General features: G+C 38.6%; 1 protein-coding gene across 1 annotated transcript in view; it reads left to right on the top strand.

The window, feature by feature from the left end:
- The first annotated feature begins 1,335 nt into the window (after positions 1–1,335).
- mylkb (myosin light chain kinase b) overlaps positions 1,336–17,203 on the top strand; it is a 36,073-nt gene continuing 20,205 nt past the window's right edge. The window contains exons 1-4 of the mRNA XM_022675490.2: positions 1,336–2,387; positions 5,071–5,187; positions 9,206–9,271; positions 17,105–17,155. Of these exons, the coding sequence (XP_022531211.2) occupies positions 1,628–2,387; positions 5,071–5,187; positions 9,206–9,271; positions 17,105–17,155 (994 nt within the window). The 5' untranslated portion in view covers positions 1,336–1,627. The remainder of the gene's footprint in view (positions 2,388–5,070; positions 5,188–9,205; positions 9,272–17,104; positions 17,156–17,203) is intronic.

Raw genomic sequence — 17,203 nt, 5'->3', positions numbered from 1 at the left:
TCGGTGGAATGGCCCATATATGTATATGTGTGTATACATGTATATGTGTACTTTTATAAATGTTTTTTTGTTGGTTGTTTTATGTTTATTCTGTTTGTTTATTTTATTTTATTCTATTTGTCCTCCTTTCTTTTCTCTGCTTGGACCATCTCCTGCATCTCATCCTCCCGGTCCCTCAAACTCTGAACCCCCATGGGTATCTGCATGAAAAAAATATTGTTAAACTACTACAATGATTGTTGTAAATAAATAAATGATAAAGTATTAAAAGTCATCCAGAGAAGGGGTGGTGATGGGCCAATTTACAACTAACTCATATGATTGCATCACAGAGCCTCAAAAGCAAAGATGGACAGAGTTTTATCAATTTGTGAAAAATCTTGTTGTGTGCTCAGCTAACCCATGCAGATGGTGGGTGGTGTGGTATTACGGTTATTATGTATGTTCTGGCCGGGGCGGTGACATGGGTAATGTGGGCTAAGCTTTGCTGTTGAGGACCAATCAGTACACTTTGCAGTTCACATTCACACTACACAAAACAGTCATGATGTGGTCATATGTGTCTCTGATCACCTCCGAATGTGATCGGTTTGACTGATGGGATTACGATGCTCCTCGAGACACATGGTATCCTGTTAAAACCTGTTCTTTGTGACACTTGACACTTATGATCAGATCACCCAGGACCCACATTAACGCAATGTGAGAACAGCGTCCTTAAGGGTAACATTCCACTGACAGTTTTTTAAAACATTTTCCAGAGAGTGCATTAACTTTCATAAAAGTTTCCAATATTCCCCACTGATTTATCTTTTTTCCTGTTATTTTAAGCCAGTCTTACATGATCTTCCAGTTGCTGTATTCCCAGTGCTAATTCTTGCACAACAGTGTCACATAAATGACCAAATTGTGATCATTCTCTCCATTTTTCATTTACCATGAGTTTGCCAAGGATTCCCTTTTAGATCCGAGTTCAGATGCCTCTGATCTTCAGTCATTCCCTGCTCCCTATCCCCCAGGGCCACATCCCTTTCCTGTATGTTCCTCGGAAATGCTGATCCTGAATCAGTGGTCTCACACTCCCCGGGCAGTTTATCTCTCTGTACTGGGAGAGAGGTGCCCATGCACTGGAAGTGTTTCCCTAATATGGCAGCTGTGGTCCCCACTGATGCCATGCACACATGAACCGTGTCCCTGTCTCCAATTAACCTATTATAGAATGGAGACTAAGCTTTTAAACAATTCTTTCTCCTCCCACAATCCCCCACTTCCCCCCCACCCCCACCCCGTAAGCCCTCTCCCTCCCAGTCTATATCCCCTTCTATCTCTCTGTTCCTTTCTCTCTTCCCTCTCTTTCTCTCCTCCCTCTCTGTAGTCCAGGCCGCCGGTGCCAGGAGTGGCTCGACCAGAGAGGCTGGGAGCCACAGAAGGAGCAGGACCTCCAGAGTTCCTTAAAAAGCCTCCCCCTCAAAGACGCTTCACCACAGGGGAGAAACAGAACAGCAGAACACACAAAAAGAGGTCCTGGACATCCTGGGAAATTAATTTTCTGTCAAAACAGAAGAAAAAGAGCAGAAGCTCTCAGACGTTATCGTTACTCGCATAACAGAGTGGCTGAGGAGGACCAATGGACTTCCGAGCGGCCCTCAAGCCCCGATCGGGGCCTAAAATGGGGTCAGAAATCAAGACAAGCACCCCAACCAAAGTGGACTTCAGGTCTGTACTGGGAAAAAAGGAAGGAGGCTCACCCAAACCAGCTCAGCCCGAGCCGGCCCCCAGCAGTTCACCTGCAGATTTTAGGTCCCTCCTCAACAAGAAGAAGACCGCTGAACCTGAAAAGGCGCAACCGCAAAAGAGTGCAAAAGAGCCGGTAGCTCCTGCTCCAGCGACGGGAACCAAACAGGACAAACAGAGCATCAATGGCGTGAATGGAGCAGTGGACAACAAACCACAAAACCAGCCAAAGACCAGCATAGTGGAGAAAGCAGGAACAGAGAAAAAGAAAGATGTTGACACTCCAGAAAAGAAAAGCATCCCAGCAGAGAAGCCAAGCCCGGAGAAGAAGAGCGATAGCGGGCAGGCCGAACCAAAGTCGCATCCAAACAAAATCACGGATGGAAGTATCAATCAGAAGAAGGATACCAGTGCGGATGGAAGTTCAGCAGAAAAGAGGAGCGTGCCCAACTCTGTGGACAGCAGAGACGGAGGAAAGAAAGGCTCTGGCAAAGAGCCCTCGTTCACACAGACTCTGAGTGATGTCACCGTTCTGGATGGAGAGAGACTGAGGTTAGAGTGCACAGTCACCTCTGACCCCCCGGCTGTCATCACCTGGTCACTGGAAGGGAAAGTGGTGAAGCCGTCAAAATTCATTGTCTTATCTCAGGAAGGTATGAGCAAGGGATGTTACGATCTCATCAATCTCATCGTCACTTTCTCATAATATATAATACATATGATTATGCTAAGCTAAGGGACCTGTAGTCTATTTGCCTATACATTGTATTTCAAGATCTTTAACTGTCCTATTATCTTTGGGGTCATAATTATGCCAATGATTGACACAATTTTAGCTCTACATATTAAATGACTTTTCCTAATTTACTAACCAAGTGAACATAAAATTAAAATGAATATGTACCCACAGACACAATTAAGCATTTTAAAAACTGGCAATATTAACACAAGATAATTTTTTTTAATTAGGCACAATGAAAAAAAATACATATAGAACTGTAACTAAACTATAGTTAAATACTATTTGAATATATATGAATTTTCTTGTGTCAATACTTTCATCAGTGCTTAAAGAACACTGATCCAACTGTACATTTCAGGTCAGAGAGAAGAAAGTCCAGTTTAATTGGATGAATTGCAGTATATTTTAAATATAAATCACTGTACTCAGCATTGCAAAATATATTATTAGTGTTTTAAAGATTTGTTACTACTTAAATTTCTGTCATTACTACATGCATTTTATCTGCAAGTATTGTTAAATATTGTGTATCGTAAAAATGTCTTAACATTAGGGTGATATTGTCCTAAAATAATATCACAATATTTCATGATATTTTCACGATAATGATACACTTGCCAATATGACAAAACACAGATTTTTTTTTAAGAACACACTACTGCAACAAATTATTTCATATGATATTATATGCACACCCCTAACTGAGATATAAAAAAATACAAAAGTTTTATCAGATTTGTAACAGAAGTCAATGATCCAGAATGTCATGATACTAATAATGCAATCCAAATCTCCATATATTCAGGATTATAGGATAATAAATGATACTGGACAGATAAAATCTATTTCTAGGAGATATATAATGGGAAATGAGAACAGTGTGAATTTTTCTTTTGCCAAAAACAACAAAAAAGTAGAACCCTGATGTGATCATTAGGGGTGGGTGATATGGCACGATATTTCAGGGCATAATATCGTTCACGATATTCCAAAATGTTGGCGATATTATTGCGTAAGATACGATATGGCACTCCTACTTAACATGACACTTTTTTACTGTCACCCAGTGCTATTTAAAATGATAAAGGAGTCAAATAAGAATAAAAAAGTTGTAGCTGTAAATGAAAAAGATAAATTGATTAAAATAACTGTTTGTGTTCCGATCCGATCTTGATGTGTTGAGTTGCTGAGCGAGTTACTAAGCGAGTCCGTCAGGATTAAACTGTGTTTTCAAACACACTCAAACCGACTCCACTGCTCTGCTCTGACGGGCTGTAGATCGGAGGACAGGCCTCCAGCTCATAAAGCAGGGATTGGACCTCACATGGGTGACTGAAGCTTCCAGTTAGTGGTGTTATTTGAGCTCTTTGATCTCACTCGAGTTCGGGTCATCCGATCCAAGGGCTCAAAAACAGCCCCTCTGTTCAGCACAAAGAGACGGACGCGCTCAACCACTCGAGTACAATTAGAAAGTTCTGGAATAGCAGCAGAGGATTTCCCAAGACTGAGTGGGTGTTTGGGGGACCCAGGGGGGTTCTGCCGTGGATGTATGTTTGGCTAAGGCAGTGTGTGTAGAGTAGACAGAATGTAGCCCACCTAGTGGAGGTGTCAAATAGTAAAATCTTTTGACCCACCACATTTAAAAATAGTTTTTTTAATAGATACCAGTAAGCCTGTCACCTGACATTATTAATTTATTGTACAAAATATCAACATAACCTTAATGGTTTTGCTGATCTCGATACTGTGTTTTGGTCCAGCAGTCTAGTCTGTCACTATGAGTTGAGAATCAGTGGTTCGAATTCTGGATCATGCTGCTTGAGCATCAGCAGCCGGAATCTGAGGGAGTACAGTAGGCCATGCTCTCTTTAGGAGGGTACACATCACTCCACACATCACTCCTATTCTCCTTTTCTCAGCACGGACATCTGACGTCTGATGTGTCAGAGCTGGGCATCCGGCACTTTCCTACAAGCTCATTGACTGCCTAGTAATGCTTCACTGGAGGCAGTTGGAAAAGGGACGGAGTCTAACTTCATATTGTCGCTGTCCTATGAAAAACACTTATCTCCATTTTTGTCAATTTTTAGTTTACTACATAATTTGAACAGACAAACTGTCCCATACAGTGTGCCAAAAATTCTTGATGAACGGACTCTTCAAAATGACATAAAATAAACTCTTTCTATTGAAAGTTTACAAGGTTTTTTCTCTCTCCTGTAAAGTTGCTGTTTTGGAGTTAAGTGTTTTTCATTGGACAGCGACGATATGTATTGTAGGAGATGTGCGCTCGTACTCACGCTCCTAGTGTTGGGAGCATTACTAGTAATAGGGGGAGCTCATATGAACAGGGGTTGGGTAATTACCCTTCCAAAGTATGTGAGAAAATGAGGTAAAATTAGAAATAAATGATAAAATAAAGTTCACTTTCCTTTAAAAGGTTGTAAATGTTTTTATGCTATTGTATTAATTATTATGTCTCTGGCATAAAATGTTATTCTGATTGGACAGGTGACAGCTTCTCTTTAAATGTGCCTTTATTCTTCTATAATCAGTTTTATCTATCTAATCTCTCACTTTTTTTTTTATCTCAGGGGGAAAATGTTCACTCACCATAGACAAGGCTCTCCCAGAAGACGAAGGACGCTACACATGCAAGGCAGAGAACTCGGATGGAAAAGCTGAATGCTCGTGTATGGTCCAAGTGGACGGTCAGTGTCTTAAAGAATCCATCCCCTTTAATAAGCACTACACTATAAAAAGAGCATGGAGATGTACAGTAAATTTATTTTTTAAATACATTTAGTATACATTTATTCACAGTAAAATACTGTAATTTTTATTACAATTATTATCACTGTCCTAGGCTGCAATAAAAGACATTACTTTGTTTACTTCAAAATTTAAAAATTATAAGCCGTAAAAAAAAAAAAAAAATGTTAATATTTAAAATTTTGTGAAGCACATTGGTACTAAACAAATTAGATTTTGCTCTTTGCGTAAACCTTGTATATTTTGTAAAGCTACAACACTGCTGTCCTGTATGGACAGGAATTACTGCCAAATTGAAAAGCTAACACCATCACGGAAAAATGTAAATGCAATCCACAAGATGCATAGCATTTCCTCACTAACATGCAGAATATGTGCAAAAATAAAATGCAAAACCATTATTACATTACATTTCACTACATTTGATCTCTTTATAAAAAAAACAATACAAAGAATTGACATTTTCAAAACTAAATGCTGAATTCGTGTCAGAACTGCTCAACTGCATTGTATTCCACTGTGGTGCTGCAAATGTTCAAAAGCAAATCACAATGCACAGGATTGCATTTCGTCTAGGAGAAGCAAGGTATTCGTGCCAAAATAAAATGTAATCACTGTCCAACCAAAACCCACTACTGAAATTGGGGTGGGGCTGAGAAACCACTCAGAGTAAAACTCAATAAAAAAATGGACAAAACACACCCACAAAGAGATCAGTACTCTGGACTGATCACTCCTGGGCTCAAAAGCAGCGTTCACACTGGACTAACCGTACCGAAGCCCTAGAGTGAGCACACCCAGGTCCAGACTAAAGGCTAGTGTGAAAACGCCCCAAGTGTGAGAACCGAGCATGTGTTAAAATCTACCCTGTTACTGTGCTATCCTTAATGCAAATAATTAAAGTGTTTATTTCTTCTTATATCCTGCCGAAAAAAAAAATTCTATGGTTTAAAGTATGCTCGCTTCTGACTGGTTTTTCAGCCCCGCCCCAATTTCAGTAGTGGGTTCTGATTGGACAGGGATTACATATCATTTTGGCACAAATACTGCTCTTCTGCGAGACGAAATACAATCCTGTGCATTGTGATTTGCTTTTACACATTCACAGCACCACACAGTGAAAAATACAATACAAGTGGAGCTGATTGCATTTAAAGGAGGTTTGTGAGCATTTCTGACACAAATACAGCGTTTGGTTTTAAAAATGCAAATTTGTGTGTATTGTTTTTCAGTAAAGGGATCAAGTGCACTGAAATGTAATGTAATGTAATAGAGGTTTTACATTTGATTTTAGCACTTATTCTGCATGTTAGTGAGGAAATGCAATATATCTTGTGAACTGCATTTACATTTTTCCACAGCAGTGTTTGTTTTTTAATTTGGCACTAATTCCTCTCCATTCAAAAAAGAAAAAAAGAAAATGAAAAAAGAAACATGTCAGCATGCAAACAACCATACAAGCAGGCAAGAGAAAAAACAAGCTAGTAAACTAACGCTAGTGCACCACACACACGTAGGTAGCTAGCCAGTGATATGACAATTGGGTGTAAAGGCAAAACGAATACAGTGCATTTGCTTCAGTGAACTGAACCCTTACAGTCATTGTAGTGTTTTGCTTGCTTACTGTAATGTCTGCAGTACATAAATGATAAATTTATTACACTTGCCAATGTAGTACATACTACACAATAACCTTTATTTTTAACAGTCAAACTAAATATTATAGAGCCAATTAGTCAATCCCAAAGAAATCCCATACACAATGCTATTGGTTGCTCCCATACACAATTTACCTGTACCTGACAAATTTAATTTGCCAAATTTATTTTGCCAGCTGTCTTCTTGCTCTGAAAATGAAATTCATTAAAAAATGATATCGTGGTTATACACCAATGTATTGATTCACTGCATACATATTAAGACTTTACTGTAGAACTACTCATAATAGAAAGCTTTTAGTGAGCTTTTGTGAGGTTTATGTTTGCTTTTGTTACCTGGATTCTAATTTAAACTTAAAAGCATCTTCAGCCTGACGCTTGTGTGTGTGAGTGTGGACACAGCAGCATTTAAGGTGGAATGGATGAATTCAAACAATCTAGCATTTTCTTGTGACTGATTTACTGAAGGCAATACAGTGTATTTAGGAAAGATAGTAGCTACTTACACAGTGTCGTAGTTGTGGCAGGCAGACAAGAGGGATGGTAAGTAATGAGGAGTGGTATGCTCCACTTAAGGTTTGAAACCCCTTTTGGGGGGTTTAAGTCTTAATTAGGGGGTTGACACATACGTTTATCTAGTACTGATGTTACTACTTACTTTCACAATCTATTTAAAAATCATGTACAAAATGTTTCTCTCTCCCAGTGCAGTTTAGTTAGTGTTAGCTATGTAGCTAACAGCAGAGAGACAATAAACAACAAGTTTAAGTTTGTCTTTTAGTTTATACTGTCCACTCAAATAAACTGAAGTAAACAAAACTTTTAAGTCTTTTTTTACACATGCTATTATTTACTACCTTCTCATTCTCCTTTACTATTATTTTTTTAGACATAGGACTTACTGTTTACCACTTGTAACCTACCACTATTATAAGTCTGCTAAGCTAAAAGACTGGCTGCCTGTCTCTTTTAAATACATATCATCTAACTTACTGTAACTTTCTATGTTTATATGGGCCATTCCACAGAATGGGTGCCATTTCTGTCCCCAGAAAATTACATCTATAAATGTGCACACAAAATAACTTTAAAATACATTTTATTATTAAGCATATTACCTTGTACATTGACCTTATTGCAAAAGTAAGATATATAATTAAAAACATTAATAAAAACTATTTAGAACACTGAAAAAAATAGCATTTGTTACCTGTCTCCACTCTCTAACTATAAACTTTACCATGAAATAAGATTATTAAAATATATTAAAAATGTATTTTTTTTTTGCTTTGTTCTGTGAATCCAAATTTCATAAGTATTTTTCATAATAAGATCATAATATTTAAGTTAAAATACACATTTTAGTTGTGCCCCTGGGTTTCACTGGGTATCCCATCTGAAACATCTGGAACATTCTACAACTCACAACAAAATCTACAACAGGAAGTGACATCAGCTGGTTCTTCTGAAGATCATGGGAAGACCCAAATTAAGTTTCCTTATTTGTTTTTCTGTATAGTTATACTTATTGTTACTATGACTGAAGAGGTCAATCTAAACACTCACTCCTAAATTAATTTTTAGATTTTAGTGTCCTCATGCTATTAGCATAGCCGCCATTTAGATATGTTTCATGTTTTTGCTAATTCTATGCTAAAAGCTCATTCCTGTAACTTTAATTCCTGTTACTCAAAACATAAAAAGTAACAGGAATAAGTGCCAGTAACATGACTGAGTGCTAGTAACAGGAGTTATTTTTCTTTTGTCATGAGTATAAATTATTTGCTTTCTTAAGAGAAAATTAGTGGACTAGTTTTGTAACTATCTTCAGCTTATAAACCCTGTAAAAAATTAAGTAAAGCTGCCTGAGGTTAACCAGTACATGTTTTGAATGGATAAATACATGTGCTATTAGATTCAGAGTTAAAAATAGATATACATAAACAGTTATGGAGGATATAAAGATTATCTAATCTGCTGTAGCTTTCTGTGTCTATGTACAGTTATGGAGGATATGAAGAAGTTATTCTCTCCGCATGATAATAAATATGAGACATGGGAAATGTACCATTAGCAAAGAGGGAGTCTTGTTTAATCTGTTAAAAAGGAACCCACTCTAAAACTGTTGTACTGTGATTTACAGTAGAAATTTTAACAATGCAATGCTTTTGGAGGTCTACAGTAAATTTGTTACAGTGTACTTTTAGGCTGGTATTGTCTACACATAGAAACTAATAGGCTAATGGTTGCTGAGAGATACAATGATATGTTCTAAATGTGTACATCATTTCTTTTATAGATCCCTCAGATCCATCCGCAGAAAAAAAGAACAGGAAAAGCTCATCTTCAGCAACTACAACAGAGAGTAAGTCAGACAGCTGCTTTTTTTATTACCATATCCCATTTATCCCTTTTTTTGTGAACATTGTGTCAGTCTACAGTATAAGGATAGATCAGCTGAATTTACCGTAAATAGTTTGAGATAATTGGTTTCCTTAAAATGTTTAAGTAAGTTTACTAAAACTAATTAAACATAAAACATAAATTGTTCATTTAGAAAAAGTAAATGTATTTACCATATTTTTTGCTCTATACGGTGTACCTTATTCTAAAGTGCACTATCAATAAGTGTCTATTTTCTGGTCTATTTTAATATATAAGGCGCATTTTAAGAGACAATACAAGGAAGTTCTAATTTCGCAGGTCTCACCGCTGAGAGGTGGGGGTGGGGGGGGTTTAGCTAACAAGGTTAAGTAAAGCTAAGCTACGAACTTTCTTTTAAAATCAAATGATCGCTGGTGTAAATCTACACAGATTTCTCTCCTGAAAACTGTTTATTTAAAGCGCTTTCGTTTATTTACAGTACGCTTAAATTCCTGAATTTCTCAAACACTAAGGCTGGAGCATTAACATTAGTGGCTAACCGCTAGCGACTGCCGGACAGCGCTATACTAAGTGTCCCAGTAAGCCATGGTGATTTTAGCTAGCTGTTTGTCCCAAGTAGTTTGCTTTAACATGGTATACACGCACTACTGTCCAATATACTCACCGCTAGCGTAGCTATCAACTTATGCTAATGCTGCTCCAGCAGTGCTAGCCAGGGTTAGGAGTAGGCTACAGGCCAATAATACTCACCTCTGAAAGGTTAAAGAGCTAGGGCTTACCGGGTAATGCTAATGCTGCTCCATCAGTGCTAGCTGGTGTTAGGAGCAGGCTACAGTCTGATATACTCCCTTCTGATTGAAGAAATAGCGGTAAGCAGCTAATATTAATGCTACTCCTGCAACAGTGCTGAAAAACTAAACTGAAACACCTTTATAATGCTGCACTTTAGTGGAGTGGCTTTTTTTTTTACTGCTCTTTACAACCTGACTGGTAAAATTTATACATAAGGTGCACCTGATTAAAAGTCGCACTGACGATTTTTGGGAAAATTAAAGGATTTTAAATGTGCCTTATAGTGCTAAAAATATGGTAATTCTTTTTGTTGTAATAGTTGCTTTGCACAATTCTTCTTCTTTAAATTTGATGTGTAGGTAAATAAGAAAAGTATAGCAGAAAGCTAACACTAATTTATTCATAATATATGATCTACAAGTTTAGCAAAGGTAATCTGGGAAGGATGACTACACAATGATGGGGAGCATCAGAAAGGGACACACCCACTATGAAAAAGTGTTGGTGCTTAAAGCCAGTGGAAAAAAACATGCCAATGGCAACAGACTAAACTTAACTATTACATGTTAATTCAACTCAAAAAATCCTATTTAAATGTATTAGCTCCAAATATTCACGTAACTCAAAGTAGTTAATTGTAGTAGTAATAGTAATAGTAAAATATTTAGTTTTATATAAAACATACTTAATTTATATGAGTTTAAATACATTGTGGGTTTACAGTGAGGAGTTTTATGTAGTGTTTTCAAATCTTCCTGTCATCCCTCATGATATCAGTACATACACAGCAATCCCATGATCCTGTTGGATCAGAAGAACCTTCCTGTCCAAACATGGGAACCTGATCAACTCCATGATCACAGAGACAGTAAATGCTTCACCACAGTGGCATCGTTTGCAACACAGGCTGGATGTTAATCCAGATTTCCTTTTTAAAAACTGTTATTTGAGACCTTGAGCCCAGAGAAAGGGCAGTGCCAGTCTGGACCGGCATGCCTGTCTGGATGGATGGGGTGAGGGGCGGCATGCTTCATCTGTCAGTAAGTGTTGGTGGACATTCAGAGGGAGCTCTGTGGACGGGGTTTCGTTCTGCTTGGTTGTTTTGGTTTTAGGATTTCACACTCAGGCACAGTATATCCTCACGCTTAATCCGTGAGCTAAAGAGGAAACTCAGCCATATTTATCCAGCTTTCCTTCCCACTGTTGCCATTGGCTTTGGTCAAAAGAGACTTAGACATGGATTTTGGTAAAGATGCTGCTTTGTGATAACACCTGTTGAAATAAAAAAACACTATAACACTAAAAAAAATATTTCTAAAGTGTGTGCATAAAAAATCAGTGTGTATACATGGTCTATGCTGAGTTTTAGCTGATACTGCCGTGTATCAGCTGACCTCGGGTTGATCCTTCTTGCTATCTGGTGTCTGACTGCAGGTAAATCAGATTTGTTTCTCAAATCAGATCTGTTGAGATGACTGTCTTTACTGTTATTTTCAAGTGATACACATGTCTCTGATACACGTGTCTGTGGTACACATCACAATGCATGGGTTGCTAGAAGGTATCTAGTTCAGTTTTGTCACTCTTCTTGGACCCTTGCTCTTCTGTCACTCTTGATTAGATGAGGTCACGTTATAAGTGACACAAAAAAACGCTAACCCTCCTGTTATGTTTTGGGTCAAATTGACCCATTTAAAGTTTAAAGTTCTAGGAAAAATAGTTAAAAGTATTTTTTTCTGTATGAAACTTTTTCTACTTGCCTTAATTAGTGTTATCAACATATAATATGAAAATGGTTCATCTCACATATTTGCAATTACCCCCTGCAAAAACAAAACTATACCTGAATTGCCATGTTATGTTTCAATATTATGTAAAACTATTGTGCTTTATATGTTGGTCTTTCAAATGTAAAAAAGTTGTGAAACATTCAAAAAGGTTGAACATGTTTTTTTTTTTTTTAAATGAGTGAATTATACTAATTGAACCATTACCTGTTAGAGTTAAGGGACACCATTGCTCTAAATATTAGTAGAATAATTAGCAATATAGTTATTAATGAAATATTCACACTGCTTGTTAGGATTTGTTTGGTTTCAGACATCTATTGGATAATTAAAGATGTACCGGGTCAATATGACACGGGAACACCATTGCCGTTCCTGACAAATGAACATAACAGGAGGGTTAAAATCCTTTTTAAACATCTAGAATATGATTGTAAAATGTGGTGTCTGGCTGTCAGGATTAAAAAAATCAATATGTACAAGAATCGGATTTGGACAGTCTGAACATAGCCGTTCACTCTCTACTAGTGTGGGTGTCTTATGAACATATATAATTTTACAAGGGCCAGAAAAGTAACTTGATCATATGGAAAGGGAGGGATGGGAACAAGAAAAGTAATGCCCAAAAATGGCTGAGAGCAGTTTTCGCTCGTGCTGAGAGCCTCTTAAAGTCCGACTCTGGACCTGTCTGCGTCTTCGGACTGCGACGGAGCATTAGCGGGGTTTATATGTTGCATTGTTTCTTGACGGCTATCAAGCCTAGAATAAATAGTGGAGAGAGAGAGCCAGTGCCATTTCCTGGATCTTGGGGGCTCTATATTTAGCATGTCCATAAAAGGGGAATTCCAGCAGGCGGCGTCCGCAAAGGCAAGCCTTCTCTCCAGGATGCTGATCCGCAGAGGCAGGCCTCCCCTGGAGCTCCTGCACATTCTCCCAGGCACTCACAAATAACTGCCAACCAGCTCTCCGGTCCGATTTACAGTCCATACAGATGTTCATGCTCTCCTCTAGCATGAGACCAAACCAGTCCCAGTGTGCCTGCTTCCAGATTCGTTTACATGCACCAGTCCTGGATTCTTCTTGATTGGTGTCCACTATATAATTGAATAAATTAAATAAATTCGCCTACTCGTATTAAAGAAAAAGCAATCACAAAACTATGTCATTATGTATCACTACGATCTGAGGATTGCTGGTTTATATGCTGCTTCTCCATCAGCAGCTGGAGTCTGAGAGAATACAATCGTCATGCTCTCTTTGGGTGGGTAGGCGGTGTCCACAGCAGCAGCTTACAACAGCAGGAATAACAGAGGTTTTTTTGAGCGTTAGATATATATTATTAGTTATGTATTTACAGTAAATATGAATATTTTAAGCAGTAAGCTGACTCCAGAACAGGCTGTGCGGTGGCTGATGTTGGGACACATTCCTGCGGTATTGGTATATAAATATAAAAATTGTTGTCGTATAAATGTTTACACATAACCTATATCTCTCCTGAAAAGCGTTTATTTTGGTCAGTAACACTTTTCTGTTTATTTACTATCAGCTTAAATTACCAGTGTTTGCTGAGGCGTGGATGTAATTAAAGGAATCTGTACCACCTGTGTGGCATTAATGTGGCATTTGGACCCGCCCAAAATCGGTATCGGCGATCGGCCGATCGAAATCGGTCCCAAAAACACTGATTGGTCCACCTCTATACTTTTATCTGTAGTTGGATAAACTAGCCTCATGCACCACTAGCTGCGTTAGCCTAGGCCAAGTCTGTTATACCGAAAATACACACCGCAGAGCTGGAGTTACTAACGTTACGTTACAGGTCTTAGTAATATAACTATAGCTTAGCAAAGCCAGTTTAGACTGGTAGAAGAGACAGAGAATGGAAAAGGACTCTTCTAAAACCTGCATCTAGCTTATATTGATTGCTAAAAAGCTAAATAGCTATATAGTTGCTAGGGATGGCCATAAGTAACGTTAACGTTTACCATTAATCGTTTTGGACGTAACTAATCACTCAATAAATAAACACATTGAGAGCTAAACTGAGTCAGTATAGAGACTAAGGCTGCGACCGAAATGGCTCCCTACTCCCTCATTAGAATTGTGCTGTTTAGAGAGAAATTTAACTCATCAGTGTCGTAGTTAGATATCTTACCTGGCAGAGACAGAGCTTTTAGTCCTGCTGATGGAAAGGGTACTCATCAGTGTTGTAGTTAGATATCTAACCTGACAGGGAGACAGAACTTTTAGTCCTGCTGATGAAAATTGTAACCTGTGTTTATGTTCATTATTATTAGTGAGTATTTATGTCTTTCATTGCTTGCGAGATTATTTTTATGTACTGTATTTACTTTTTTTTGGTTCGTGTGTCCAATGATACAATGCACAAACACAGAAGACAAACATGCAGATAAACTCATTTAAATATCACTTTTTTGTAATTAGTTATATTTAAGATAATTAAGTTATTTTTTTTAAAGATGATGTTGGAATTAACCCTGTCATATTGTTGATATGATGAACATCAGCTGTTTGGGTGGTTTTCTCAGTATTTTGGTGGATTTTAAACACGTTTTACCCAGTAAATTGGTTTTATCTGAATCCCACTGTAATAATCTGGCAACCCTGATGGCTCGCTGTCCGATCTGTTTGTTCAGCTGTCTGTTGCTTAGTAGCAAGACCTGCAATGCATTTTGGAACACATTTAGCTAGCTTAGTAAGCAGCGATGTTTACTATAAATCATGATGCATTATGGGAGTTTTTAGTGCCCTCAAAATCACGTTCGAAACCCCCCTTATGATTTGGACACTCAAAGAAAAATGGCTGACATACTCAATAGTGCCCTAACTAGTAAATAGGGAGACATTTTGGTCACAGCCTAACTATCGGTTTCAGGCATATATTTTGGAGTACTCATCACTGCCCAGGTATTAATCAGATGTGACACGGCTGCTCCTCCATTGTGACTGATTGCAGCTCAGAATTTGTAGCATGACTGCGTTATCCAGCACATTCAGATCCCTTTAGCTAACCTTGCTTACCGATCTATTTCTCTCAGATATATCCTCTGCTTTTTAAATTAATTTAAACACAAGTCCCTAGTAAAAACATCTAGTGGTGGTGATAAATTACCTGACTAAATTGACTAGCCAGTTAGCTTACCTGTTCAGGGGAATAGTAGCAGCTCTGGGTCGGTCTTGTAGTCTTTTTGAGCTCTATGGGTGCTTTCACACCTGCCTCATTTGGTCCGGACTTTCTGACTTTTCAATTTGGTCCGAATCAAAGTAGCAGGTGTGAAAGCGGCCGCAAACCACGGTCCGGACCAAAGGAACAGATTTTGATCCGACCAAGAGAGGTAGTCTCGGGTCAGGATCTTCTGAACCATGGCCCGGCTCGCCTGCAGTGTGAAAGCATTTTTCTGGATGGTTCGAACCATAGACTGTGTATAGCTGGACAGAGCATCGTCTCTCAAAAGTGAAGTCACCACAGGTGGGGCGCCCCCTGCTGTTCGGTTTCAGAAAGCTGTGTAACCCCACCCATCCCCATAGGTTTCAATGGCAAAACAGACAACTTTCAATCACGTTTTTTTCCAATATACTGTAATTCTACCTCTATTCTGTAATTCTACCCTATATTGTCAATTTTTTAAATCCCCACAGAATTCGTTTTTAAAAACGTTATTCAGCTCTATTCAAAAAAGGTGTGGTTATTTTAAAAGGGCTGGTTATGGGCGGGACCAATAAGAGAACGTCAGCTCCGCTCCCCCGCAGCCTGTGACCGCGAGGCAGCCCTCAGGGACGGGGTTATTTAAATGAGCAGGCTGTTTCTCCACAGTCTTTCTCCACAACCTTCTCAAAATAACCCGAAAAGCAGGAAAATTGAGCCGTGGATACAGTTGCTTCAGGACAAGCACGTTCGTTTGGCGAATTTGAACTAACCTACTGTGCCTAAAGTTGCTGCTGCTGGTATTAAAACCACAATAGCAGCACTACTATGGAGACGAAATGAATCTGTTAATTCATTTTATCCTTATCCTGGAAAGGCTTCCCACCGAATTAACCACCCACTAAATTGTCAACACGCAAACGTCAGACGCATGTCCTTCTAAAACCAATCAGCGTCAGGTTAAGGAAAACGCATCGTTACGTAAGTGATGATGAAAGGATGTAGGAGTATCACGCAAAGGTCTTTGGTGCGCTCCCTAAACTGCAGTGTGAAAACAAAAATAAGCGGACCAAATATATACAATGTAGCAAACACATGAACCTTGGTTCGGACCACGGTCCGGACTTTCAGGTGTGAAAGCACCCTAAGTCTCCAACTTTCAAACTTACTTCCAATATTCACTCTTGTTATATTCCTTATTTTTTGAGACATGCTGAGGCTTTAACTGAACCTCTGAGCTCTGCTAGCTAGCTTCTTTGCTGCAGCACCAATCGCTGTAGTGTAGTGTTACGGCTGGCAACCTCGGGGGTGGGGTTAGTGTTGGGGAACGAGCAGCGGGCGGAGACAGAGGACAAAACTGACACAAAACTCCGGGACAGAGTGAACACTTAAAATAGGAACGTACTGCTGAAGCCTTGCTGACAAGAACTGCCAGTGCTTTCACTCAACATGTTTCCTTAATATCTGATGATACATCCTGATCATTTTATCATTTACTACTGAAAATTAGTTACATATTGGTCCTTTAAGAGAGACATGCATGCAAAAAAAACAAAAGGTCCTGAAGGGGCAAACACTGTTTCACACCACTGTACTTATTAAATACTGAACATTTTAACATCCCAGCAGACAAACCAACAAAGCACAGTACAGTAAAGCACAGTGCTTTTCCAGCCATTAATGTTCCTGGGCTAGGGAGGAGTTTGGGGCTGCCACTATTGCTCCGAAAAGTCCTCTGATCCTCCGGTAGAGGAAACACTAAAATAAGACTTAAAATAAATGGCTCGTTGTATGGTATAAATTATCTTTTTACTAATGCTTTTTTTTGCCATTTTTGGCAAAATATTTTTGGTTGCCAAATATTTGGTGCATTCTTTGTCACCCACACAGGGCTCTGTTCACATGTTTTACATTTTACTGAAAAAAATATATATTTTTAAAAACAATGTTGCAAAAACTCTACTCACTGCAAGCACAACAAGCATGTAATGTTATGCAATGACTCACCAGTCTTCTGGAATGCAGCTCATTTCCTGATGACGGATGTTTTTTTTATCTTATTCAGATGAAGCCAGAATAAAGAAAAAGCCAGCGCCAAAATCTCCCACCAAACAGGGTAAGTTGTGGATTCTCGAGAATGTGTCTGATTAAAACAAATTATAAG

The sequence above is a fragment of the Astyanax mexicanus genome, chromosome 5 (assembly GCF_023375975.1).
Source record: "Astyanax mexicanus isolate ESR-SI-001 chromosome 5, AstMex3_surface, whole genome shotgun sequence".
Taxonomy (NCBI): Eukaryota; Metazoa; Chordata; class Actinopteri; order Characiformes; family Acestrorhamphidae; genus Astyanax; species Astyanax mexicanus.
The sequence above is the reverse complement of the archived record's forward strand: the minus strand, read 5'-3'. Positions and strand labels throughout refer to the sequence as shown.